Source organism: Acomys russatus, chromosome 7 (assembly GCF_903995435.1).
Source record: "Acomys russatus chromosome 7, mAcoRus1.1, whole genome shotgun sequence".
NCBI lineage: Eukaryota > Metazoa > Chordata > Mammalia > Rodentia > Muridae > Acomys > Acomys russatus.
Window position 1 is genome coordinate 68,510,797 of NC_067143.1, and position 25,554 is coordinate 68,536,350.

General features: G+C 46.9%; 1 protein-coding gene across 4 annotated transcripts in view; it reads left to right on the top strand.

Moving 5' to 3' along the window:
* The window catches only part of Iqck (IQ motif containing K), a 124,009-nt gene that overhangs the window by 61,556 nt on the left and 36,899 nt on the right, over window positions 1-25,554 (top strand). For all 4 annotated transcript variants that reach the window (XM_051149298.1, XM_051149297.1, XM_051149300.1 and 1 more), the window contains one exon: window positions 5,117-5,201. In XM_051149298.1, coding sequence (XP_051005255.1) covers window positions 5,117-5,201 — 85 coding nt within the window. The remainder of the gene's footprint in view (window positions 1-5,116; window positions 5,202-25,554) is intronic.

The following is a 25,554-nucleotide window of genomic DNA, read 5'->3' on the forward strand; positions in this document are numbered from 1 at the left end:
CGACACACACACACCTGTCCACACCCTGACCTGATCTCACCCTTGGGAGACTGAGCAGGCGGCTGGTTATTAAGTTTCTCTAAAAGACATTAGAAAAAGCAAATTATTTAGTTACAAATGAGCTAAATAATATCACAGTTGGGATATATTTTATGAAAAAAAAATCAAGCCCCTCAGTATTGGTGCTTAAGAGATTTCCTGTCTCTGTTACCCACAGGGGGAGCATGTGGCCCTGCTGCTTGTTGGCTGTCATCTGGGCTTCAGTGAGCTTGGCTGAGTGGCCCCCGCTGTGCAGCTAAGCAGGGCAGTGACTCAGCTCAGCTGACCAGGGTCTTCACTGCTTGTTGACTTCCTGGGGCTGAGATCAGTGAGGTTGCCCCTCACCCCACCCCAACAGCACGATCACAGCCCACTAACTTCAGTTTCTAAATGTTCTGGGAGGCTCCACTTAGCATTCTGTCTGGACCTCAGGAGAAATTCCTCATGTCACAGAGCACTGGGTCTTAAGGGATGCTGAGAGATTCCATCTGAAGAGCTAGTCAGCCAAATGACTGGAGGTAAAATTCCAGACAAGTCCCTTGGACCTCTTCCAGTGGCTAACATTCCTAGGTCACGCCTTCGGGGGAACTGGAGAGACGGCTCCATCTGTAAGATGCTTACTGGGCAAGCATGACAACCTGAATTCAGATCTCTAGCACCCAGATAAAAAGCTGGGTGCAGTTGTACACACCCATGACCCCAGTACTGTGGAGGTGGAGGACAGGGCTTCTTGATGCTTACTGGCCTGCCAGCCAAGTAGAATATGGCGGAATACAATTAAGGAAGACAGCTAACATCAACCTCTCTGCCTTCTACGCACACCCACACACGTGTGCTCCCCTTGAATGTAAGAGTTCAAGAAGGGGTCTAGCAGAGTAAGGCAGTCAAGGTGGAGGGCCACATCTCTTGCCAGATACAGTAGGTGGATGGCATCCAATTCTAGGTCATTAAGAGACTTTATGATGATTGATGCAAGCTTGGCCCATGCCATCTTTGGAAATAGATTTCTATCTGGATCATTCCTGCTTTTATGTTCCAAGAAAACAGCTCATTTTTTACCTAATAAAAGGAGGATAAATTTAATCTAAAAATCTAATGTTCAATCCTGGGCGAGCTTTCTTTCTGTAGTTCTTACAACTGGGTAGAGAAATGGATGAGGGCTACCTTTTCATATCTTGTGTGTATGTGTGTGTGTGTGTGTGTGTGTGTGTGTGTGTGTGTGTGTACCTGTGCACATGAGGACAGGAAGAGAATGCCAGATCCCTCAGAGATTGGCTGGGGATGAGTTCGGCTTGACGTGTGTGTTCTGGGACCTGAACTCGTGTTTTTGTGATTGCACAGCAAGTACTCTTAAGCCCGGAGCCATCTCGCTGGCCCTGTTCTCACCGCCCCGTTTGTAAGCATGCAATATCTTCTTTCTGCCTGAAAATCTTTTGCTTTGCAGCCCCCCCCCCTAAAAAAAAGAGGTGAGGGAAGCATGGGAGTAAAAATTTAAATCCACATGACACACTATCAGGAGAACTTTCTGCTCCCCTCAAGGTTACAGCACTGACTCTTAGGCTGCGAGTACATTTAATCCCCAGTTAAGAGGAAAAGGTGGCAATCATGCTAATCACTGTTGCTAGTCTGGCCAGTCGCCTTGGAGACACTCGGAGATAGAATGTCTGCTTTGGGGAGGCTCAGCCCCAGCCCTGAGGGGCCTCTTTGCAGCAGCCTCTTCCTGTGATTGACAGGTTCATCTCTTTTGCCCCTAGTGCCCCAGTGATGAGGCTTGCCCCTTTATTTTTATTTGACCTGAGGCCAGCTGCACTGATTCCAAGACAGGGAAGGACCTGATGTGGCATCTGTCCCTTCAGGCTGGCCTCCTGAAGCAAATACTTCCCAGGCACTCATCTACGAGAGCAGATCCTTTTCACTCAGCCTGATACACGCCTGCTCTCTCACTCACTCTTATTTAGGAATGAGACAGCACTGTGTTCTTTAGCCATGAATGCCAGGGACATCACTGAAAGTGGCCTCATGTTACTGCCTCACAGGCTTACTAGACATCTCATTTTGCGTTTCCCACATGTCATTGAGATGCAAAGTGGCTCCGGTCTCATTACTGGACAAGGCCCTTTGTTGGCCTGGCCTGGCCCCAATGTCCTCAGCTTTGCAGTTCTTCCTTCCCCTGGTCCCCCAAAAGAAAGCTGTTACTTTGACATTCATCATGTCAAAACTGAGAAACATACCTAGAGCAGAGAAGATGGCCATTGAAAAGAAGGGCACCGTCAAATCTCCCTTCAGATGCTGCCACAGAGTCTGCTTTATTAGAGCATTCTCACATAGAACTTTGCTGAGGAGGTTGGGACAGATGACAATCTGCTACATTGTCACTGTAAAGTCAAGGAAGGAGTGTGTTCTGTGATTATAGTGCTCCTTCCCTGTTTTTTTTTTTAAACTCCTAGGCAAGTGGCCATGATTTCTTCTATTTATCATCCAACAGCTGCTCAGCTCCTACTTCCATGTTAGGGGCCTCCTAGCTGCCTCGTCCCTTCTCTGGTCACTCCCTCTTTCTAGACAGCTTGTATTCTCAGGAGGAAGGAGTCAGTGACCTTGAATGAGTTCCCTTTGTCAAACCCCACTCCTCCTCCTCAGGCCTCTCAGCCTCTTCAGCCTAAACACAAGGTCACTGCAGCCCCTTGTTTCTGTTTCGAAGATTTCATGAAGCCATGTGCAGCACAGCACTCAGCACACTGCCAAGCTGCTGGGGTTTCAGTCTGAGATATACCCTCAGGCTCATACTGTGGATACTGGATGCTATGCATGTGGGGCCATTTGGAAGGCTCTGGAGCCTTTAGGAGTTTCAGCCTGGCTAGTGAAAGTAAGGAACCAGGGGAGGGACTTGGGAATTCATACCCTGGTTTCATTCTAGCTCTCTGTGTCCTAGACAGCTTGGATGCAAGGACTCTCCACCACACTCTCCCATGGCCATGGACTTCACTATGAGGAACTGAAATTCCTCTGGAACCATGAGCTGAAATTATTCCCTACCTCCCTAAGGTGTTTCCATAGGGTATTTGATCACAACAGTCTGTGGCCTGCCTCCACAGGTATTGAGTTCCAAGAGGAACAAGCATGAGACCAGGCTGTGCTCCTATGACTTTCAGTCATGTAGATTTGGACCTTCATCCGACAAGTGCACAGATTTATTTACAAATTGGGTCAAGGACTTGGAAGAATAGTGAGAACCCAGCCTAATGAAAGGATGATTTAAATAAAATTTGAGTAGAACTCAGAAGAGGACTAAGAGTAAACCAGGAGAAAAATGTGTCTGGCCCTGACTAGCCCCCGGGCACATTGGAGCAAATTAAAGACAAATGCCCTCATTTTAGGGTAGTTGTGGCCCCACAGCACAGCACAGGGCTGAGTGAGCAGATCACAGGCTGGGATGCGCTTGAGAACATAACAGCCTGGCACCCTAGAGCTTTGGAGGCACTTTTTCAGAGTAGCTGAAAGGTCAGGGTGGCTGGAACTTGGGAACAGCCTGGTTAGCATGGGCAGCCAGCGCTCAATAAGTGGCAGTGGGTGCTGGTCTATCTTATTTCGTAAGTTCACTGCTGCCATACCAAGTCTCCTTGGAAACTCCAGGGTCTCTAGAAGTCACTTGATTTTAACTAATGAGGGTGGGCACTTCAGGGATGTGATGTGGTGGGGACATCACTGATTTCTAGTGTGTGGACAAGGGAAGAACGGATGAGTGAGACACTGAATGTGGAAAGCAGGGCCCGCCAGGGCCAGAGCACTGCAGCCAGAAAAACAGCTATTAGGCGAGAAGAGGCACAAAAAAAAAAAAAACAAAAAAACCAAGCAGCAAACAAACAAAAGGCTGTCTGATGGGGCTAAAAGTGGAAAGTGAGCATTAAGAAGGTTCTCATAAAGCTATGTTTGCAGGGGTTGATTATCTCTACAGAAATGTCTACTTCATCTCTCCCTTGGAGGACAGGCAGCCAGCCAGAAAGCCAGAGCCTGCTGCAACACTGCACCCCCAGGCAGGGTCTCAGGAACCACACTGTCTTCCTGGCTTTGGCTTCTTCTATTTTGGAAAAATCTAAAAGCATACTATACAAGGCTCCCTCACTCTCTCTTCATCTCCCCTTCCCTCCCTTCCTTCCTTCTTTTCCTTTTCTTTTCTGAACTGGGCTTTGAACCCAAGGCCTTGTGCATGCTTAGCTAGCTAGTGCACAACTGCTGAGCACTCCCTCACCCCTACCACTACTTTGAGGTCTCATGTAGCCTCCAAGGTTGACTTGCTCTTATGATCTCTCCACTTCCACCTCGTTCTAAGTGGTAGGATTGCAGTTGTAAACTACCATGCTGCTACATGTGGTGCCGAGGCACAGTCAGAGGGAAACTCCTGTGTCTTTTGCTTTCAGGAAAGGGATGAGCTACCTAAATTTTCTCCATCAGAATGTTGCAGAAAGAACCTTAATTGTGCTTAAGTTACAATGTCACCCACAAAGGCTGGTGTTCTGTCTCTCATGCTAGGTCTGTGTAGTCTTGTGTTGATGACATGTATGTTGCATCTTTAGAACTAACATGTAAGGAAGAAAAGGTAGCTCTGCTTTAAGAGCACACACTGATTGGAGCTGGGGAAATGGCTCAGCTGATTCATGCTTGCTGTGCAAGTGTGAGGACCCAAGTTCAGATGCCTAACACCCATGTACAAAGCCAACTGTGGCAGCAGGTGACCCTCAGAGCTAGGTGTGTGAGGCAAGCAAAATACTCCCTGGTGGCCCTGGCCAGCTAAACCAAGGAGCAAGGAGCTCCAAGTCCAATTTAAGGTCCTGTTTTAAAAAGCACAGTAGACCATGATAGGGGCAGTCACTGCATGTCAACCTCTGTCTTCCACATGTGCACACTTGGGGACACACACACACACACACACACACACACACACACACACACACACACACACACACACCAAGAACAGGGATGGATGAGGCTCTTAATCAGGAAGACTATTATGTTGTCAAAGGCATTGCCAGGATGAAGGATGGATGCTCCCAAACCTATAACCGTTTTTATTGCTTTTCAGCCCGCGGCCACCAATCCCCATCTCCCTGCTACTGACAGAGGAGGCAGCAGCAATCAGCATCCAGGCCTTCTGGAGAGCCTATCTGGTAAGGGCGACCTGTGATTGTGACACTGAGTATGATGGGGACTTATGACATGGTGGGCGGGGGAGAAAACAGATGTATCTGAAGTTAAATGTTGTCTCTCACATACAGACCTCAGAGATAGGCATCTCTGCAAAACAGAGAGTGTTTCTAGGGGTTTAGTTGAGGTGGGGAGACCAACCCTGAATGTACACAGCATTATCCCACGGGTGGGTGGGGTCCTGGGCAGAATACAAAGGAGGAAGCAAAGTTCTCTCTCTGCTTCCTGACTGGTAGATGCAATACCACCAGCTGCCTCAAGATGATGGCACCGCGGCTTTCATACCTCGATGGAGGACACCTTCAAACCACAGCCTAAATAAGCCATTCTTATCTGTGCTGCCTAGTTTTATGTCAGCTTGACACAAGCTAGAGTTATCTGACAGGAAGAATCTCAATTGAAAAACTGTCTCCATAAGATACGGCTGTAGGGCACTTTCTTAATTAGTGATTGATGGGAGGAGGGCCCGGCCCACTGTGGGTGGTGCCATCCCTGGGCTGGTTGTCTTGGGGTTCTATAAGGAAGCAGGCTGAACAAGCCATAAGAGCAAGCCAGTAAGCAGCACCCCTCCATGGCCTCTGCATCAGCTCCTGCCTCCAGGTTCCAGCTGTGCTGGAGTTCCTGTCCTGGCTTCAGTGATGGACTACACAATGTGGAAATGTGAGCCAAATAAACCCTTTCCTACCTCGGTTGCTTTGGTCATGGTCTTTCATCACTGCAGTAGAAACCCCGACTAAGACACATCCTTACACTGCTGTTGTCAGGTGTTTTGTCACAGTGGTGAGAAAAGTAATATACTCCTGTAAGAGGGCTCATGCAATTCCTGTTCTGAATAGACTGATTTGACACAGTACAGTGTCCCCAAGCTTCATTCCCATGGTGTGTGTCTGTGTGTATGGAGTCCAGAGGTCCTCCTCCATTTCTCTCTACTTATTTTTTGTTTGTTTGTTTGTTTGTTTGTTTTTGAGACAGGGTTTCTCCATGTAGCCCTGGCTATCCTGGAGCTCACTCTGTAGACCAGGCTGGTCTTGAACTCACAGAGATCTCCTGCCTCTGCCTCCAAAGTGCTGGGATTAAAGGCATGCACCACCACCGCCCGGCTTCCACTTAATTTTTTGAGGCAGAGTCTTTCCCTGAACCTGCAGATCACCAGTTTGGCTAAACTAGCTGCTCAGCAAGCTCTGGGGATCCTCTTGCCTCTGTCCTCAGCACTGGGGTTCTAGGTGTGTGTGTGTGTGTGTGTGTGTGTGTGTGTGTGTGTGAGAGAGAGAGAGAGAGAGAGAGACCATGAGAGGCTTTTGATGTGGGTGCTGGGAACTCAGGTCCTTAGGCTTGTGCAACAAGCACTTTACCCTCTTGAGCCACCGACCCACCCCCCCCCCCCCCCCCCCGCCCCATCTCTATTTTAACTCCATCTGAGTCTTACAAATGGAGCCTGGCCCTCTCAGTGATCAGCACTGTGGTCGGTTAGATGGCACACCACATCACTAAAGCCCTTCTGCTGGTGAAGTCCTAGGCAGCACTGACAGAAACCCATTGAGAAAACACTGCCGGTCCTGTGAAGTTCACACAAGGATCTCATAGAATCATCATGAGCGACATTCCCTTAGTGACTGGGAGGCGGGATCAGACAGAGCCCCTGAATATTCATCATGTACATAAGCCCTGGTGCTAATTTAGGCTTCTTACTTGGTTTTGTTCTGGTTTAGCCTGACTTAGAGGTGCAGCACTCATTAGCAATTGCCCTCTGACAATTTTCCCTTAGGGCACTGTGCCTTGCAGGGGGACCTTAGAGGGTCACTAGTCATCACTCTTTGTTGTTGTTTTGTTTGGGTCTTGCGATGTAGTCCAGGCTGGCCTCCAATTCACAGGATTCTGTCTCCCATATACTGGGATTAAAGGCATACACCACTACACCAATTACTCTTACTTGCTTAATGACACTGAAGAAGAAACCTCCTGGCCTCTTGTCTTTCAGAACTGAACACTATCAGCTTAGGTAAGTCTGGCAAGGAAGGACTTCTGGCCTACATATGGCCCTGCAAAACTGCAAAAATTTTAAAATAAAATAAATGATGGGATGGCAGGGAGGCTGACCCTGCTTGGATCACCCAAGATCCTTCAGGGGGGTGTTTCTGTCTCTTATAACCCCGAGTCCCAACAACACAATTCTCAGTTTTAAAAAATGTCCAAAGTCTGCCAGTTGTACAGGGGGGGACATTGATGCAGAAGAAAAGTCTGGGCTCCATTCCTGCAGAATAATTGTTAGTTTGCATCAGGGAGAGACTGGCCATGGCTGTTGAGGGCTGGCAAAGCTTATTAAAACTATTCCCTCCTGTGCATGCACTCTCATTCGTTTCTCTTTTCTGAAGCAGGATCTCATGTGGCCCAGGCTGGTCTCAAACTCACTGTGTAGCTGAGAATGACTCAGATCTCCTCCTGTCTTCTGCTCTCAGGTGCTGGCCTCGAAGGCCTGTACCAGCACACCCGGTTTTACATGGAGCTGGAGACCAGGGTTAAGGCTTCATGAATGCTAGGCAAGTACTCTAGCAACCAAGGTATATACCCCACCCACACTGTCTACTTTTCAAAAACATTCTTCACATGTATTTACTTATTGCAAATATGAATGTATGTGTGTGTGTGTGTGAGGGTGCACATGTGCCTTATGTGCATATATGTGCCATGGCATCTGTATGATGCTCAGAGGATAATGTTGGGAGTTAGTTCTTTCCTTTCACCCTGTGGGTTCTGGTAATGGATCTGAAACCATTGGGATTGGTGGTGAGTGTTAGTGATACATATTAATTATGGAAAAAAATAAATGATGCAGATCACTGATTTGTTTTTAGCCTCCTAGAAATTTGTTTATATGAGAAATTTCACTTTGTTTTTTACAGAGCTAAGTATGATAACTACTGCAGTGTGCCCAGGCTCTCATCATACTGACAGATTACTTTCCTTGTCAGCACACAAAGACCCCATCCCACAAATGTTGATAGTTCCATGATATGTGCCTATGTTTTATTTCTGTGAATAACTTGGATTGTAATCTGCTGAACTATAAGCAATTCAACATTCTATTTTTTGTCTGTTTTGTAAGTTGCAATTTTATGCAAAATATCCTTGCTCTTGTGTCTATATACTCGTCTGATTTTTGTCTGTAAGGTTAATTGCTGGCGGTGGATGGAGTTCATAGCTTAAGGATCTTTTATTGCTAAATTGCCCTAAAGAGGCTGGAATCTAACCACTAGACAGGTCCAGGTGCTCACTAGCAGTGTGATTGATCTGGGCCCCAAGTGTTGGTGGCTCAGTGGAAGGAGGAAGGCAGCGATGAGGAGAGAGCCTGAAGGATGCCTGGGGACAGTGGGGTTCCAAGGACACCATGCTGAAGAATACAGAGAGTGGGCCCTTCCTCAGTGCGTAGGCTGAGGTTAGCATTCAGGTCCACGGACTACTGACTTCTGAAGCTTTGAGAAGCCTGGACATTGGGGCTTGAGGGGCCATATTTCCACTGTTTCCTTAACCCGGCGGGCTTTGGCAGCTCCTAACTCTAGGTTTATGAATGACCCTTCCTTTCCTCAGTAGCTGGAGGCCAGGTGAGGCAGGGGAGGGCATCTGTGTATGTGACCTAGAAGTGACCCTTGAGTCCAAAATCTGTGGATTTTCTACCTGAAGCTGTGTAGGATCCTAGATTCTGTGAGGTGTATACGCAGATAATCCTCAGTGATGGGGTAATCGTGAAATAAATACTGGGCATTTAGTAGAATTCAGATACCAAAATCAGTAAATGGGATTGGCTCATTTGCTGCTGACTCCAGCCCCAGTGCTACATCGGTGTTGTGCTGTCTTAGAATTTTATAAATGAGTAACTGAATCCTTAAAATCATCTTCAAGAATGAATAACAAACCAGCTTGTTCTATTTTATGAGCCCTCCTCTGTGATTTATGCAGGCACTTAAACATGAGCTCCTTGGGGGAGTCACTTATGCACCAAGATCCTTGACTTTAGCAGCTGCCCCCATTAATCTCCCAGAGATGGCACTTGGGAAGAGGGTACATTAAAATTGGGGGACGGTATGCATTTACTCTCTGTCTCTGTCTCTCTGTCTCTCTCTGTCTGTCTGTCTCTCCCTCTGTCTCTCTCTGTCTCTGTCTGTCTGTCTGTCTGTCTGTCTGTCTCTCTCTCTCTCTCTCTCTGTGTGTTAAGAGGGGGGGGCAGATTTATCTTATCCAACCTAGCTCTGTGAGAAATTGAAGGGGCTGTTGAGATGACAACCCCCATGCAAGCTGGACCGCAGACATCAATTCTAGGTTTATGTGCGTGTCCTGCAGGGAAGATGGAATCTCCTTCAGACAGCTGATAAGTGCCAGCAGGTGCACAGACCCTGCAGTCCAAAGTCAGACATGGGATTGTGCAAAAGGAATGTTAAACACAGGGTGGGTGGGGGGAGGGGTGTAGGGTGCTTGCATCAGGTTATCAGGTTACGCCAGCCCTCCTTGGCCGATGTGTGGCCATCTCTCTGAAGCCTCCGTGGCTGGCCTTGCCCTTTGTGATTTGAAGAGTAATTTTTGCTGCAGCTTCCTGCTGAAATTGAATTCCTAGGATGGATTTCTCTTCAGTGGATCCTCTTGCCTTTTGCAGGCCTCTGAGCACATAGTTTCAGTGCACCTTCTAGACGCAGCCACAAATGTCTTTCTTTAGGTCATCTCATTCATAGTTGTTGAAATCACACATTTGAATCTTTGAAGACAGCCATATAACATTAGCTATACTGTTAGTGTTGTTGTCAGTTCTATTTTCCTTGCTGTGGCACCACCCTACCCATTCTTGAGTGTTGGAATTACCAGCATGGACCACCACATCTGACTCTAATCTCAGACTCAGTTGTTGTTGAGGACCTGGGGGATGTATCCCAGTGTTGCTGGCTTAACAGCAGGATTCTGTCCCTTTGCACCCATTGCAGGGGTGGGGAGAATGTCACCTGTTGGCCAGAGAAGTCTGGTAAAGCTAATCTGTCAGCACTATGGACAGCGGTACAGATGGGATTTTAAATGATTTGTTTACTTATTTATCTTTATTCTGAGTCTTTGCAGCTCAAGTTGGCCTTGAAGTCTCTATGTAGCTGGGAATGACTGAATTTATGATCCTCTGGCCTCTACCTCCTGAGTGTGGGATTATAGGGATGTGTTACCACACCCACTTTATGCAGTGCTGGGGATGGAGCCCAGCGCTGCCCTACACGGTAGGGAAAATGCTGCTGATGGAGCTTCCGCCCCAGCCCTTGTCTTTATATTTATTTATTTAGTTGGGTTTTTTTTTTTTTTTTTTGACAGGGCTTCTCTTTGTATAGTCCTGGATGTAAACCAGGCTGGCCTCCAGCTCACAGAGATCTGCCTACCTCTGCCTCCCAAGTGCTGGGAATAAAGGTGTGTGCTACCACCACCCAGCCTACTTTTATTTTTGAAAGTAAAGGCATATCTATTCATTTTTGTGCTTTGTAAGTATGTACGCGTGTATGGGCACACACCGCACATGTAATCATATGGAGGTCAGAGAACAGCTTGTGGGAGTTGGCTCTCTCTGTCCACCATGTAGGTCCTGGTGATCACACTTGGCTCGTTGAACTTGGTGGCAGGTGTCTACCTGCTGAGCCATCTCACCAGTCTCTTGTTTCTGTTTTCTGAGACAGAATCTAACCCAAACAGGTCTCAAACTTGTGCTGTCCTGCTGGTTGGCAAGTGCCAGGATTATAGACATGTCACCATGTGTAGCTGAAATTTGTGTTTTGAACATTTTATAACACGTAGGACATATTTCCAAGTTAAAGCTGCCTATGTAAGTCTCACTGAACAAGTGAAAAAATTCTGGAACTTCTCTGCGATATGGGGAGACTGAAGGAACAGACACAAGATGCTCATCTTAGCGTCAGCAATCCCAAGGATGGCCTGTCTGTGACCTCACTCAGATGGAGGCCTCGTGTCTTCACTGACATGTGGCTTCATTTATTTGCTCTTCCATGTAACAAGCCTGCATTGAGGGCTTTTTCAAGATTGGAGCTGGGGGCTACAGAAAGCTCTGGATGCTATAAGGACCCAGAAAACGCTATGGCAAGGATGAGAATATCAAGAATAGGTGTTCTTGGTCTTTGGTGGTGGTGGAGCTCTGTCCTCCCTCCTGGAGGAGGATGGGGGCTCAGAAGACTCACTAAGGCCTGCCCTTGAGTCTGGGTGGGCAAAGGAGGGACTCGGTGGGTAAAGTGCCTGCTGTGCAAGCACGAGGACCCGAGTTCAGATCCCTGGCACCCACATAAAAAGGTGGCCACAGAACAGTAATGCATGCCTACGCACAATCCCAAAGCTAGTGATGTGGAGCAGGATTTCTAGAGCTTTTCAGCTAATGAGCTCCGGGTTCAGTGAGACAGTATCTCAATCAGGTGGGCAGTGAGGGAAGGTCCGTCACCTGGAGGTGAGGACGATGCCTGATGCTGCCTCTGGTCGACACAGTCACACTGCACATGCGCATGCATAATAAAGGGAGTGAAGCATGAACATCATCATCCTTGGATGATAAACATCCTTCTAGGTGTTAGCTATGCATCTTCTCCATCTACTTTCTTCACGTATGTGAATGGTCATATATTTTATATGTAAAATATAACATATTGTAAAATGTTATATGTAACAATGTAAAAAATTATATGTAAAATAAAACATATGTATATGTTTATAAGTAAAAGGTGAATTTCCTTTCCTGGGCCACTAAGAGAGCTCAGTAGTTAAAAACACTTGTGCCGCAAACCTGAGTCTGATCCCTGTAAGGAGAACCAGTTCCCAAAATTGTATTTGTGTGAGCTATGGCATGCACATGTTCTCTTTGCCCCATTCTACATGCAAACACACACTACACACACACATGTATACATTTTAAAGATGTACTTCTTTTCCTAAGCATGTGTTCAAACTAGTCATTTGCAGCCTCTGGACCCAACGAAGAGGCACCATTCCGTCCAGAGGCACCTTTCCACATCAGCACATGCCTGTTCTGAGCCCTGGTTTTTGTTGATGATTGAGTCAGTGTTTTACTAGGCAACTCAGGCTGGCCTGGAACTTTTGATCCTCCTTCCTCCAGGCCACAATTATACACCCAGTTTATACTGGTGCTGGAAATCGAACCCATGGTTTTATGCATGCTAGGCAAGTGCTCTGCCCACTGAGCCACATTCCAGCTCTCCTCCTGCCTTCTCCTGATTGTCTGGCTTGTCTGTATTTGCAGTCTGCTTTTGGGTTTCTGGGGCTTCCTTGCCTTCTAGAGGAGGGCGTCCCTGGTGCAGCTGCTTTAGGGAGGGCCGGGTGCATTTCCTCCCTTTGTGTTGCTTTTCAACCCTCTCTCCCTCTTCTTTCCTCTGGGGACACAACACAACTAGGTGAACCCTCATCACAAAAACAGCACTTCCGTTCTCATGCAGGGGCCCAGGTGAGGGCAGATGGCCGCTGACTCAGGGGTGGCAGGAAACAGCTTTGTGTGAGTCACTTATCTGGCCAATTGGCTGTGTGATGCCTGGAATACTTATTTAAGATAATTGTTTTTTACTTTATACTTGCTTTGAAGTTATTTACTCTGCACCTGGTTTTTCCAGCTAATTAAAACTGGTATAGCAGAACAGTTTAGCAAGAGGAATCTACAGTTAAATAGTTCATTTATTAATAACTGTTCTTAATAGGCAGGCAGGCAGCTCTGTTTTAAATATTGCACTGCTTTGGGAAATGAGACAAAATCCCTGCGATTGGCTGTCATTCAGTACAAACAAACAAATAGGTAACAGAATGTGAAGAAATGAACCTCACGTGGTAGTGTATACTTGGAATCCCAGCACTCGGGAGAGTGAGGCAAAGGGCTTGGTGTGAGATAAGGGCCATACTACTAATCCTAGCACTCTGAAGGTCGTCCTCAGATACTTAGGGAGTTCCAGGACAGTCTAAGACACAATACAGCCCATCTCTAGAAGGCAGGAGGGTGCTGGAGCATAGCTTAGTTGTTAAGGTGCTCATCGGGCATGCATAAGGATCTGCATTCAATCAAGGAAACTCATGGGAAAAGTGCTTGATGTGGTGACACCCCACCTGTAATTCCAGCGCTCAGGAGGTAGAGACAGACAGACAAGCTCTCTGCTCAGCCTCTGCAACCCATTTGATTGAATCCAGGACAATGAGAGAGTCTGCCTCAAAGAAAATAAAAAATCAAAACAACAACAGCAATAATAACCAGCTGTCCTCCTGCCTCTGAGGACAGGTGCACATACATATGCATGAGCTCACACATACGAAGTAGAGTAGAGATGCCTGGGCTGTAGCTCAGTGATAGTGCACTGAGCCTGGTATACCTGAGGCCTTGAGTTTCATCTCTAGCATCCTGACCTCCAGAAGAGTTCATCAGCTATTGTTGAAATGATACCGCCTAATAAATCACCCCAAACCCAGTAGCCTACAGTTGAGTTTTATCTCACGTGTGTGGCAGTGGGTCAGATTGCCACAAATCTGGACTGGGCCCTAGAGATTATTTATGTGCTCTGTTCAGTTTTGTTCTAGAGCCTTCTGTAATCAGCAAGTTACTAGAGGTGCATGTTTTTCATAGCAGAGTTTGAAAGCCTCAGAGGGGTCAGCAAACATATACTATGTGTCCTGGCTAGTTTTATGTCAACTTGACCCAACCTAGAATCATCTGAAAGGAGGGAACCTCAATTGAGAAACTGCCTCCCTAAGATGCAGCTTTAAGGCATTTTCTTAAATAGAGATTGATATGCGAGGGCCCAGCCCATTGTGGGTGGGGCCATCTCTGGGCTGGTGGTTCTGGGTTCTTTAAGAAGGCCAGCTGAGCAAGCTATGGAGAGCAAGCCAATAAGCAGCATCCTCCATGGCTTCTGCGTCAGCTCCTGCCTTCAGGTTCCCAGCCCTGCTTGAGTTCCTGTCCTGACTTCCTTCAGTGCTGAACTGCAATGCACAAGTGTAAGCCAAATAAACCCCTTCTTCCCCAAGTTGCTTTGGTCACGGTGTTTCATTGAAGCAATAGTAACCCTTACTAAGACACCATGAGTCTCAAGGCTTAGGTGCATTTCAAGGCCAAGCTGAACAGGAAGGAATCACACCCCCATCTGAATAGTTATCTGCTGCAAATAAATACCACAAGACAAAAGAGAGCAAATGAGGGGCCAGACACTAAGGGCAGCAACTCCTGCAGGTGACAGGATTGACTGGGGAGGCCCCTCTGAGAGGTTTTAGTTGGAACAGAGCTCCAAAGCAAGTGTTGAGCCACAAAGAGATGGAAAGTGCTAGATGTATTTGTAGTTGGTGTTGGTGATGCGAGTGAACTGGGGGCGGGGGTGGGGGAGAGGTCAAGGAGGTGAGGGGTCATTCAAAGCACAGACCCCTAGTACGCGCTTTCAGCAGGCTGCCTGGAGCTTGGGGTTTTATGATTTGGGTAGAGGAGTCTCACTGACCTCTTTGAGGAGACTAGTAGCCCCCTGATGCAGTGGCTCCCACAAACCCTGGTCTCTAGAGTCATAATTGTTTCTATTGTAAAATTTAAACTGTGTACAATTTTTAGCTTAAACAGAAAGGGGGAAGTTGTAGAAGAATATTAATTCAGAACATGGCTGTTCTGGCAAGAGATCACATCCAAAGACCTCCTAGGTCTGTGTGATCCGGCTGGAATACAAACACTCCTTTAATCCAGGAGACAGAGGCAAACAGATCTTGAGTTCAAGGCCAGCCTGGTATAGAGCCAGTATCAAGTAAAGAAAATCTTAGATCCAGGCATCGAGATACATGTCTTTAATCCCAAACAAAGGTAAAGTTAGTTTGTAGAAGGAAGCACCCATGCTTGAAAGTGATGTCTAATTGAGTGGCAGGAAAAGTGACCCAGATTAGAATACACCCAACTCTTAGGAGAATAGAAAGGAAATGGAAGCTACTTAGAGGCAGTTTTTCACCAGGCAGTGGGGGCGCACACCTTTAATCCCAGCACTGGGGAAGAAGAGGCAGGTAGATCGTCGCTGTGAGTTCAAGGCCAGCCTGGTCTACAAAGTCTGGGATAGCCAAGGCTACACAAGAAAGAGGAGGGAGTTTTACCAGGACAGTAATAGAGAAATGGGTTGCAGAGAGAGAACTCAGGTGAAGACAGGAGATTAGAGCAGATTGCTGAGTTAGTCTGAGGCCAAGAAGAGCAATTCCAGGCCCAGAGAGAAGCCAGATTAGATAAATCAGCTGGGAGAAGAGTTTGAGCCAGAACAGCTTCCAGGTCCAGGCCTAGGTTAGCAGGAGGAAGCAGTAAGCCTCCCAGACAACAATGAACTCAGGAGAATAAAAACTATTTTTATACCAGGGTTTATATATGTATGGTGCGCATGCACATGGTATGCACCCATGCAGAGGCCCAGGCATCACCCACCATGTATTTTTCAGACATGATTTCTTATTGAATTGGAACTTGACATGTTGCCTAGGCTGGCTGCCCTGCAAGCCTGAGACCCCTCTGGTCTCTGCCTCTCCAGTGCCAGGGGGCATAAGTATTTGCCACTGTGCCCACTTTATATTTGGGCTCTAGGGGTGGCACTCAGGTCCCTACCGCCTGAGCCGTCTCCCCAGCTCACAGCCACTAGGATTTATACTTCTGCAGAGCCCTTTCCATGTCACAGAAGCACAGAAGGTCGGTGTAACCCTTAGAGTCCCATAGAAATATCTTTTATAACCTAATTTTAAAGCTGGTTGGTAGTGGCGCATGCCTTTAATCCCGGCACCGGGGATCTCTTGAGTTCAAAGCCAGCCTGGTCTACAGAGTGAATTCCATGCCAGCCAGGGCTGCACAGAGAAACTCTGTCTCAGAAAAACATAAAAATAAAGACAACCTAATCGTGCACATGTTATTTCTGTGGAGAAGAGGAGAAGCCATGTGGTGATACTTGCACGCTTGCTATCTGGCTTGTTGTCTACTGCCAGTGGCATCTCCGCCTGGGGCTGCTTGGAAGGCCTTAGGTACCACTCCAGGCCTTCTGAATCAAAAGTGGACCCTATGGTTTTCTGTTACATTAATTATATATACATATGTATGCACATATTAATTATATATAATACTGGGTTTCATCATGACATTCTTTACACTCTTGTCCCCTCCCACGCTGGCTGATTCCCTTTTTCTTCCCAACTAGGCCTCTTCTACTTTCTCCTCTCCAGTCCGGTCATATGACCCAGTGAGTTTCACAAGGGCTGCTTACAGAAACATAGACACTAGACCAGTGGCTACACCCCTGAAGAAAATGTCTCTCCTTCCCCAGCAACCATTAATTGCTTATTGATCTTTAGGGGGCTCCTCCCACCAGCTGTGCAGTTTTCTTGTTTGAGACTATGCTCGATGTGTAGCTCAGGCTGGCCTTGAACTTGTGAACCTCCTTTCCCTGCAGTGGGATTAGAGGAAAACATTATCATTCCCAGCACAAATAAAACCTGCTTCTTAATACAGGTGGAACAGCTTGGGTAAAGAGGTTTGGTTTTTGGCTTGCCAGCCTTGTCACTATTTAAATTATTCAGTTTTTCTACGTTTCCATTTCCATTTATGAAAAGTGGGATCAACAGTTGTCCTCCTACCATCCCCCGCCTCTCTCCCCGCCCTGCCCCGCCCTGCCCTGCTAGCTGTGAGGGTTTTGTTAAATCCTTGACCCATTCATTTACTCCTATAAGAATATATTCCCAATTGTTTCTTGGTGGCATTCCTTAAGTACTTGATTTCTGATGTTTTGGGGTTTTGTTGTATTTTTTTTTTTTTTTTCCTGCCTGAGAAAATGTGTTGTTTTTCAAAATATCCTTTTGTTCAGGATAAAGGCTTCTGCCGATGCCCAGCAGGACTCTGGTGCCCCAGAAAGAAGCCACCCAGTTGTTGTGGTCTCCATTCAGGCCTCCTTCTTGGGGCAATGTCTGGCCACTCGGCAGGCTGAAATAGGCTGCAGTACTATAAACAGGGCCCTTGGGCTGCGCTGGTATCAGGCATCAGGCATCAGGCTAGGCCTCCCTTCCCTCTTCCCTTACCCATTTCTGTAGTTACTTAAATTCAGCTACAAGTACATTTTCAGGTACAAGTAGCCCAAATGCTTGTTATCCATGCCAGGTCCTAAGCAACTCCTTTCAGTCTTTTTACCTAGTAGTACATACTCCAGTATGAGACGACTACCAAGTAACCTAGGATTTTCATGAGTCAAAGCAGAGCAGCATCACCATCAGTGCAGTGGGCAACATTGCCATCAGTGCAGTGGGCAACATTGCCATCAGTGCAGTGGGGCAACGTCGCCGTCAGTGCAGTGGGCAACATTGCCATCAGTGCAGTGGGGCAACATTGCCATCAGTGCAGTGGGCAACATTGCCATAAGTGCAGTGGGGCAACGTCGCCGTCAGTGCAGTGGGGCAACATCGCCATCAGTGCAGTGGGCAACATCGCCGTCAGTGCAGTGGGGCAACATCGCCATCAGTGCAGTGGGGCAACGTCGCCGTCAGTGCAGTGGGGCAACATCGCCATCAGTGCAGTGGGGCAACGTCGCCGTCAGTGCAGTGGGGCAACATTGCCGTCAGTGCAGTAGGTTAACATTGTCGTCAGTGCAGTAAGTTGATGTTGCCATCAGTGTAGAGGGTTGGTGTTGTCACCAGTGCAGTTGGTTGACATCATCAGTTCTGTAATCAACGTCATCAGTGCAGTTGATTGATGTTGTCATCAGGGCAGTGGATCAGCATTGCCATTAGTGTAGTTGGTTGATGTTGACATTTGGGCTTTATAAGCCTAATGCCATCCTACCTCCTTTGCCATGTGGCCTTGAATTAGCATTGAATTTCTAGGAGCCTCACTTTCCTCATCTACAAAGCGTGGCTAACAATATTGAATGTTAGTTCCTAGGGTTGAGGTGCAAAAGAAACAAGAAAAACACTTAAGACTAGGACTGGCTAGAGCATCTACCAGGCAGAGTGTAACATGAAACACCCCTTGTTCAAAGTTATCAAGACTTGCTTCAAGAGCTAGAGGTGCAGCACAGTTGGTAGAGTGCTCACCTAGCATGTATGATGTCCAGAGTTCAATCCTCTGAACCAGATAAAACAAGGACTTGATGGCATATATCTGTAATCCCAACATTTGAGAGGTGAAGATAAGATGTTTAAGGCCACCCAGGCTACACTAGTGAGTTCAAGGCCAACCCAGGCTACATGAGAACATGTTTCAAAATTCCTTTTACTTTTTAGCTGTTTGTGGCAGTGCAAACCTATAACTCAGGAGTCTTAGGCAGGAGTATCAGGAGCTAGAGTCTAGCCTGTCTTAAAACAAACAACAAGCAAATGGTAAAGGCCTTTTAGCTTTCAGGTATGCCTAGCTTGCCGACTGAGGCCTGTGTGTGTCCATATAGCTGTGAATGCAATGCATCACATTATAAACCTCAATGTCACTTTCTGGTGTCAGAAGGTTGAATACCCTTGTATGGGGACAGCAGAGCATAAACTAGTGGAGGTGCTTGTGATGGGTCTGTATGGGAGAGCTTGGCAAGGAGAGCCCAGAAGCTTGTTTGTGTGTTTGGCAGCCTAGTAGCCGCCCTTCTCTGCTTCTCTTTAAAGGTAACAGTTCACGGGTCAGTTTCACTGCTGTGGTTGAGTCCCTTTGGGTGAACAACAACCCATGAGAGTACTTGATTGCTTAAATCTGTAGCACTTGGGATAGACTCTTACAGTGTGTAGGAGCATTCACCTGAAAGGTCAAAGGCGAGAACTGACTCCACAGAACTGCCCTCTGACCTCCACAATGCCCCCTGACCTCCACAATGCCCCCTGACCTCCACAATGCCCCCTGACCTCCACAATGCCCCCTGACCTCCACAATGCCCCCTGACCTCCACAATGCCCCCTGACCTCCACAATGCCCCCTGACCTCCACAATGCCCCTGACCTCCACAATGCCCCCTGACCTCCACAATGCCCCCTGACCTCCACAACGCACTGCTGCACACATACACGCACACAGAGCAGTATAACAACAATAATAATGTTTAAAGAAATAAATCCATAGTACTTGTTTACTCTTCATGTTTCTGTGTATGAGCTGGGGGCTCCCCTGAAGGCTCCCTGTGCGCCCAGATCAGCAGGTGGCTAGGCACAGAGGAGAGGCCCAAGCTGCTCATTTTCACGTCTGCCATGTGGCACTGGCGGTTGGCATTTCTTTTCCATGTGGCTTTCCACTGTGTTGTGGGTAAGAAAAGTCTCCTTAAATGTAGGAATAACATGAGGAGTCAAATCCAGAAGCTTCAAGCTTTCTTGAGACCTAGATTGTGGAATCTACAAAGCAATACTGTTGGTCAGATCAAGTCTTGAGGTTGACTTAGATTCTAAGGCAGGAGAGAGGCACACGTGTGTGTGTGTGTGTGTGTGTGTGTGTGTGTGTGTGTGTGTGTGTGTGTGGTGTCTTGAACTTCTTGACCCTCCTGCCTCTACCTTCTGAGTTTGGATTACAATATAACACTACACCTGGTTTATATGGAGCTGGGGTTCAACCCCAGCACTTTGTTTGTGCTGAGTGCTCCAACTGAGCTGCACCTCCAACTCTCGAGTCCATCATTTAATGATAAGAGTGATGGTGGTTTTTGTTGTTGGGTTTTTGTCTTGCTTTTTTTGAGACAGGGTTTCTCTGTGTAGCCTTGGCTGCTCTGGACTCACTTTGTAGACCAGGCTGTCCTTGAACTCACAGCGATCCACCTGCCTCTGCCTCCCGAGTGCTGTGATTAAAGGTGTGCACCACCTTGTTTGTTTTTTTAAGACAAGCATCCAGGTGACTCACCAGGGCACTGTGCAGTGGCTTTCCTTCTTTTTCTCCCCCTTCCTCCTGTATTAGGGATGAAATCCAGAGCCTCAGGCATGCTGGGCAAGTGCTCTACTCCTGAGCTATATCCCTCGCTCTTGATATCTGTCTATTTATCTATCTATCTATAGACAGTGTCTCATTGTGTAGCCAGGCTGTGCTCAAACCCACAATCCTCACTCTGCAGCTACCAAGTGCTGGGGGTTAGCTGGACCTATATCACCACGCCAGGGCTATGCAGGACTTTCCCATCTTTAGCCTGTGTCAGGACCCTGCAGTTGATAGGCCCCTCTCCCAGAGTTAGGAGGGTGGGTGGGTCCTGAGAACTTTCATTTCAAACAGGTTCTTGGGGTCCAGGAGTGCCGACAGTCTGGAGAACACCGTTGAGAGCCCCTGACAGAGGAGTGACCGGCTTTCAAACATCACTGTACATTAGAACAACCCTGAAGCATCGCTTCAGTTGGGAATAGAAGGACATCACTTGAGCATTGGTAGGGTTTCATTGCTGCTTGGGTTCAAATTCTGGGCTATAATAATACAGATTTAGGGGCATTATTTGCCTGTCTAAGGCCCAGTTTCTTCTTTGAAAAGGGGGTGTCAATACTGCCTACCTCATAGATTGCTTCTGAGAATTAGTAGGAAACATATAGCTCCTAAAATAGTGCTCCTAGGTCCCTTGTGAGAAACACCCCACAACCGTCCCCTAAGCACTGACTGGAGAGCAGAGCTCAGCGTGGTGAGTGGCAGGGCCCCTGGCACAGCACCCTGTGCTGTAATTGACCCTGTAAATCACTGAGCGGCTCAGCAAATACCTTAAATGCCTTTTGCATCAGATTCATTCCTAATCATCTGGACACTTAGTTATCAAGAGAAGTTGGATGAACTCTATCTGAACTGTCATCCCTGAGATGTGGGGGAAATTCCAGTTCTTTCAAGTATGTTCTGTGCCCTCCCCCGCCCCCCCTGGCAGGGTGGGGGGACTTCCTGGGAGAAGGCTTCCTCAGATCCGGGCATTGCAAAGACTACCTCAGGAAAGGCAGCTGGTGCTCGTGAGTCAGCCAGATCCTGCCTTCCTGACCACAGGCTAACAGCCCAGGAGGCTTGCCTGACTCACATTGGAAGGATTTGCAATGATCAGCACAGCTTCTGTGTAGGAACTGAAACAGCCAAGCAGCACGCATGTCCGTGGCAGGGCTTGTGACATTAGTTCATTCCTAGCGTTCTCTTTCAGGGGAGCAGGGTAGCCCAGACTTTAGCCTATTGGAGCAGTTCTGCAGGTCCTGTTCTACCTCACTGGCACGTGTTAGAACCCCTAGGTGGGGTCTATTTCAACAGAACCCAAGTGACATCGGCGTCATTTGTTGAGTTTGGAAAAACGTCTCAAATTAATAGTGTTAGAGAAAGCTGGAAGAGGCGGCAGCAGAAGCCGGGCGGGAGCTGTCGTGCCCACACAGGGGTCGAGGCAGAGGCTGGCAAGCTGCACCCGAAGGACAGTATCCAGCCACTGCCCATGACTTGGGTTTCATTCTTTATTACATAAAGGTTCTTTTTGCAGTGTTTGGGATTGGGCCTGTGGCCTCATGCATACAAAGCAAGCACTCTACTCTTGAGCAACAGTCCCAATGGCCTCTTTTACCTTTTCATTTTGAGTCAAAGTCTTAATAAGTTGTCCACACTGGCCTTGAACTTGTGATCCTCCTTCTTTAGTTTCTGCAGTAGCTGGGATTATAGGCTTGTGCCATCCAACCCAGCTACAAATAAAGGATTCCCCCCTTTTTCCGTGTGTGTGTGTGTGTGTGTGTGTGTGTGTGTGTGTGTGTGTTACAAATAAAAGTGTATTGGAACATGGCCACAGTTGCCATGTAGTTGCTTTTATATTTTATATTTTAATGGCAACATTGAGTTGGTTTGAAAGAGACTTCGTGGCCTACAAAACCAACAATATTTACAATTTTGTTCATTCCAACAAAAAGTTTACTAGTTATAGGCATGACCTCAGTCAGATGTGGACAAGCTTGGAGTTGGAACCAAGTCCCTCAAAAGTTTACAAATTCCTAATTTAAAAAAATGAACCAACAAGGAAGAAGGGAGTCAGCAACTAGCACCAACTGGAGCATTCATGCCCTCAAACATAGCAATTTGAGTTTGTGAAGTAAGTATGCTAACAATAATTATATAGATTCACTAAAGCAAAATATAGACCATACTGGAAGAACAAGTCAGTATGAAAAAAGGGGAAATTCAGATTTGAAAAAGACCTAAGTGCAATGATCACAAATGAAAAAGACTTGAGTGAATGGCCAAAGAAGGCTCAGTGGTGTGCCTAGTAAGCGTGAGGCCATAGGTCCAACCCCAGCACTGCACAAACAAGCGGGGAAAAATATTTAAAAGACAAACACACAGACACAGAAAACAAAACAAAACTGGCAATGTCCTTCAAGTTTCAGTGTCCATCAGCATTAACAGAGAGTCTGTTAAAACCCAGCTTCCTGGGCCCACCCTCTGTGGTGTGCTGATTTCACAGGCTTGCATGGAGCCCTTGAATTTGCAAATTCTTGGATGGTCCAGAGGCTGCTGACCCATGGATCACATCTGATCTGTGCTAAGCAGCCGCAGACACAGCTGGAGGAGCAGTTACTGAGCGTCAGCTCTGAGAGAGAGAATGAAGCTGAGTGGGCAGGAGGAAAAGCAGCCAAGAAACAGCAAAACAAGGCGGTAGGAACCAGAGTGGGCAGTGGGAGGCAGAGTGGAGACGCCAGGTGCTGGAGGACACTGAAAGACACGAATCTTGAATGAGACGGGTAAAGATGAAGCCATCTGAAATGTTCCAAGGTGCAGCCATGGGACACACAATCCTCAAAGCCATCTTGCAGCATATTGTCTACAAAGAGAGAGCCAGAGAGTGATTATAGACCTCTCATCAGCCGTAGTAAATGCCCTAGACAGTGAAGTGTAGTGTCTGCCGATCAGGGGGTAAAACATGGAACCTAGAATTACGTACCCACTCACCCATCACTCAAGAGCTATAAATATGCCTTTCCCAAACGCCCCTCCTGAAAGAACTCCTGAGAGATGAGTTTAAATAGAGGGAAATGAACCCACAAAGGAGGAGGTGCAGGGAAACCACATGGAATGAGATGTACACAGGCATTAGCCCCTGAGGAAGAACAGCACACCAAAGTGCCAGGTGGTGACATGACAGACAAGAACAAGGAGATTAGAATTAAAACTGTTTCAAGTCCTGCATCATGTGGGAGGAGAGATTCATGATAAGTTTTACTTTTAATTTATTTATTACATTACAGCGACTTTCCTTAAAGGCAAATTTTCAAGCCTGGATGCAGTGATGCATGCCTTTAATCTCAGCTCTTGGGAGAAGAGACAGGTGCGTCTATGTGAGTTCAAGGGAAGCTGGTCTACATAGTAAGTTAAATTCCTGTCTCAGAAAAAAAAAAATGGGGCAGGGGTGGGAGAAGGGTTTGTTGCTGTTCAGAGTGACCTAAAACTTACTGCATGACCCAGGCTGGTTTCTTCATATTTAGGATTTTCCTGCCTCAGCTTCCCAAATGCTAGGGTTGAAGGCATGTGCCATTAACGTAGTATTGCACACTTGTAGTCCCAACATGTGGGAGGCTGAGGCTGAGGCAGGAGGATATTAAGTGTGATGCCAGTCTGAGCTGCATAAGCAAGACACTCTGATACAACAACAACAAAAAGAAACTCAAACCAAACCCCAACCAACCATATAAAATAAAGAATAGAATGTGAAGTAACAAGCAAGTAAGTAGGAAGAACCTGGGTGCTCTAGAAATCAGAAAAGGAGAGGTACATATAAAATCATGGAAAATTCAAAATAAAATCTGTAGGCTCAATTTTCTTAATAATTATATTTTATTACAAACTTATTAACCAAGTGTACCTCACTTATAACCCGACTAACCTAAAGAATAGGAAAAGAAGATTAAAGAACACAATAATGAAACCGTAAGGATATCAGTCCCAAGGAACGATTCTCCTGGCATAATCAGCAGGATTTCTTCTGCTGGAACCTGGAGCAACCAGAACTCAGAACCTCAGCTGGAGCCCAGAGCCCTGAAGCCTTCCCTCGAGCAGTTCTCTCTAGGAGCGTCTGGAAGTGGAGTGATGAACAGCCAGAACTATTCCCAGTCTCCAAAGGCCCCGCTTCTTGTTTTTGGCTCATTTGCATACCTCCTCCCAGAATTTGTTCAAGGATGTTTTTCAGCTGGTTAACAACCAATCTCCCCCACACGGTGGTTCAACTTCTAAGGAGATAAACATCACCTGCTCTCTCACAAGTCTTTTTCTCATCCTCCCACTTGTGATCTAAACAAAAAAACATGTTTATCCCTCCTTCAAAAATCAGGAAGAGAACCACAATAAGTGTACACAGGATGGCTTGTCCCATAGTCTCCAGATGGGGTCACAAGAGGACAGCCTCCATGCTAGAGGTCCAGAAAATACAAAGTGATCAAGGTGGTTGAAAACAAAGCATTGAGAAGAGATATCATATAAACACTAATCCAAAACGGGTGACCTCTCTAGGATCCAGGCACCAAACCTTGCATCTTCCTCTTTGGTACCCATGACAGGGTTGGCTCACCAGTCATCCCTCAGCAAGATTCTGGGGCATACCAGTTACACCAGCCAGTGTTAGTGCTAGGGAATAGGGGTACAGGAAGCCCTGGGGTATGTCTGGGACCCAACTCTTGGGGGAACAAAATGAAGCATTCTTCACCCTCCAGAGGGCTGCTTCCCTCCCTTTGGGCCTCGCTGTGCCAGATCCTGGAGCCATCTTCTGCTTTGCTCCCCTGGCCTCCCTTCCTCCCAGATTGTGCCCCTTGGGTGTCACTAACACCCCCAAAGTGCTCCCTACATTTACCACATCTCATGGAAAGGACCTTCTTTCCTTCAGAAGAGTGGCAGGGATGGCATCACCAGGCCACCTGGTGCTTCCCTTCTCTATTTTTGGCTCTCACCTCATATTTTTTTCCAAGAGGTGAATTTCACAAACTTGTAGCACTAGTGTGCTTGCCTACAGCGTTGTGTGTGTAGATAACGAGCTTAAGAAACAAACATAGAAGAGTGGACAACACAGGGCAGGGACCAAAGACAGACCGCTTTAGGTTTTTGGGTAACGGTACTCTGTCCTCAGAAACCCCTGGCCTTAGGTGGAGCGACTGCTTCCAACTTGACTCCCACATGGGCTGGATTCCTAGTGCTGAATAAAGTGGTTTGCTCCAGAAACAAACAAACAAACAAAAACTAAACTAAAATAAATAAATTAGTTAATTTTTAGAAAGGTGATCTACCATTATGAGTGGTCGATAAAGTAGACTGAAAAGTTAAACACAGAGAGATAAAGATGCCCTTAGGATTAAAGGAATGTTATTTTCTAGTCATTAGATTTTTTTGTGTGTACA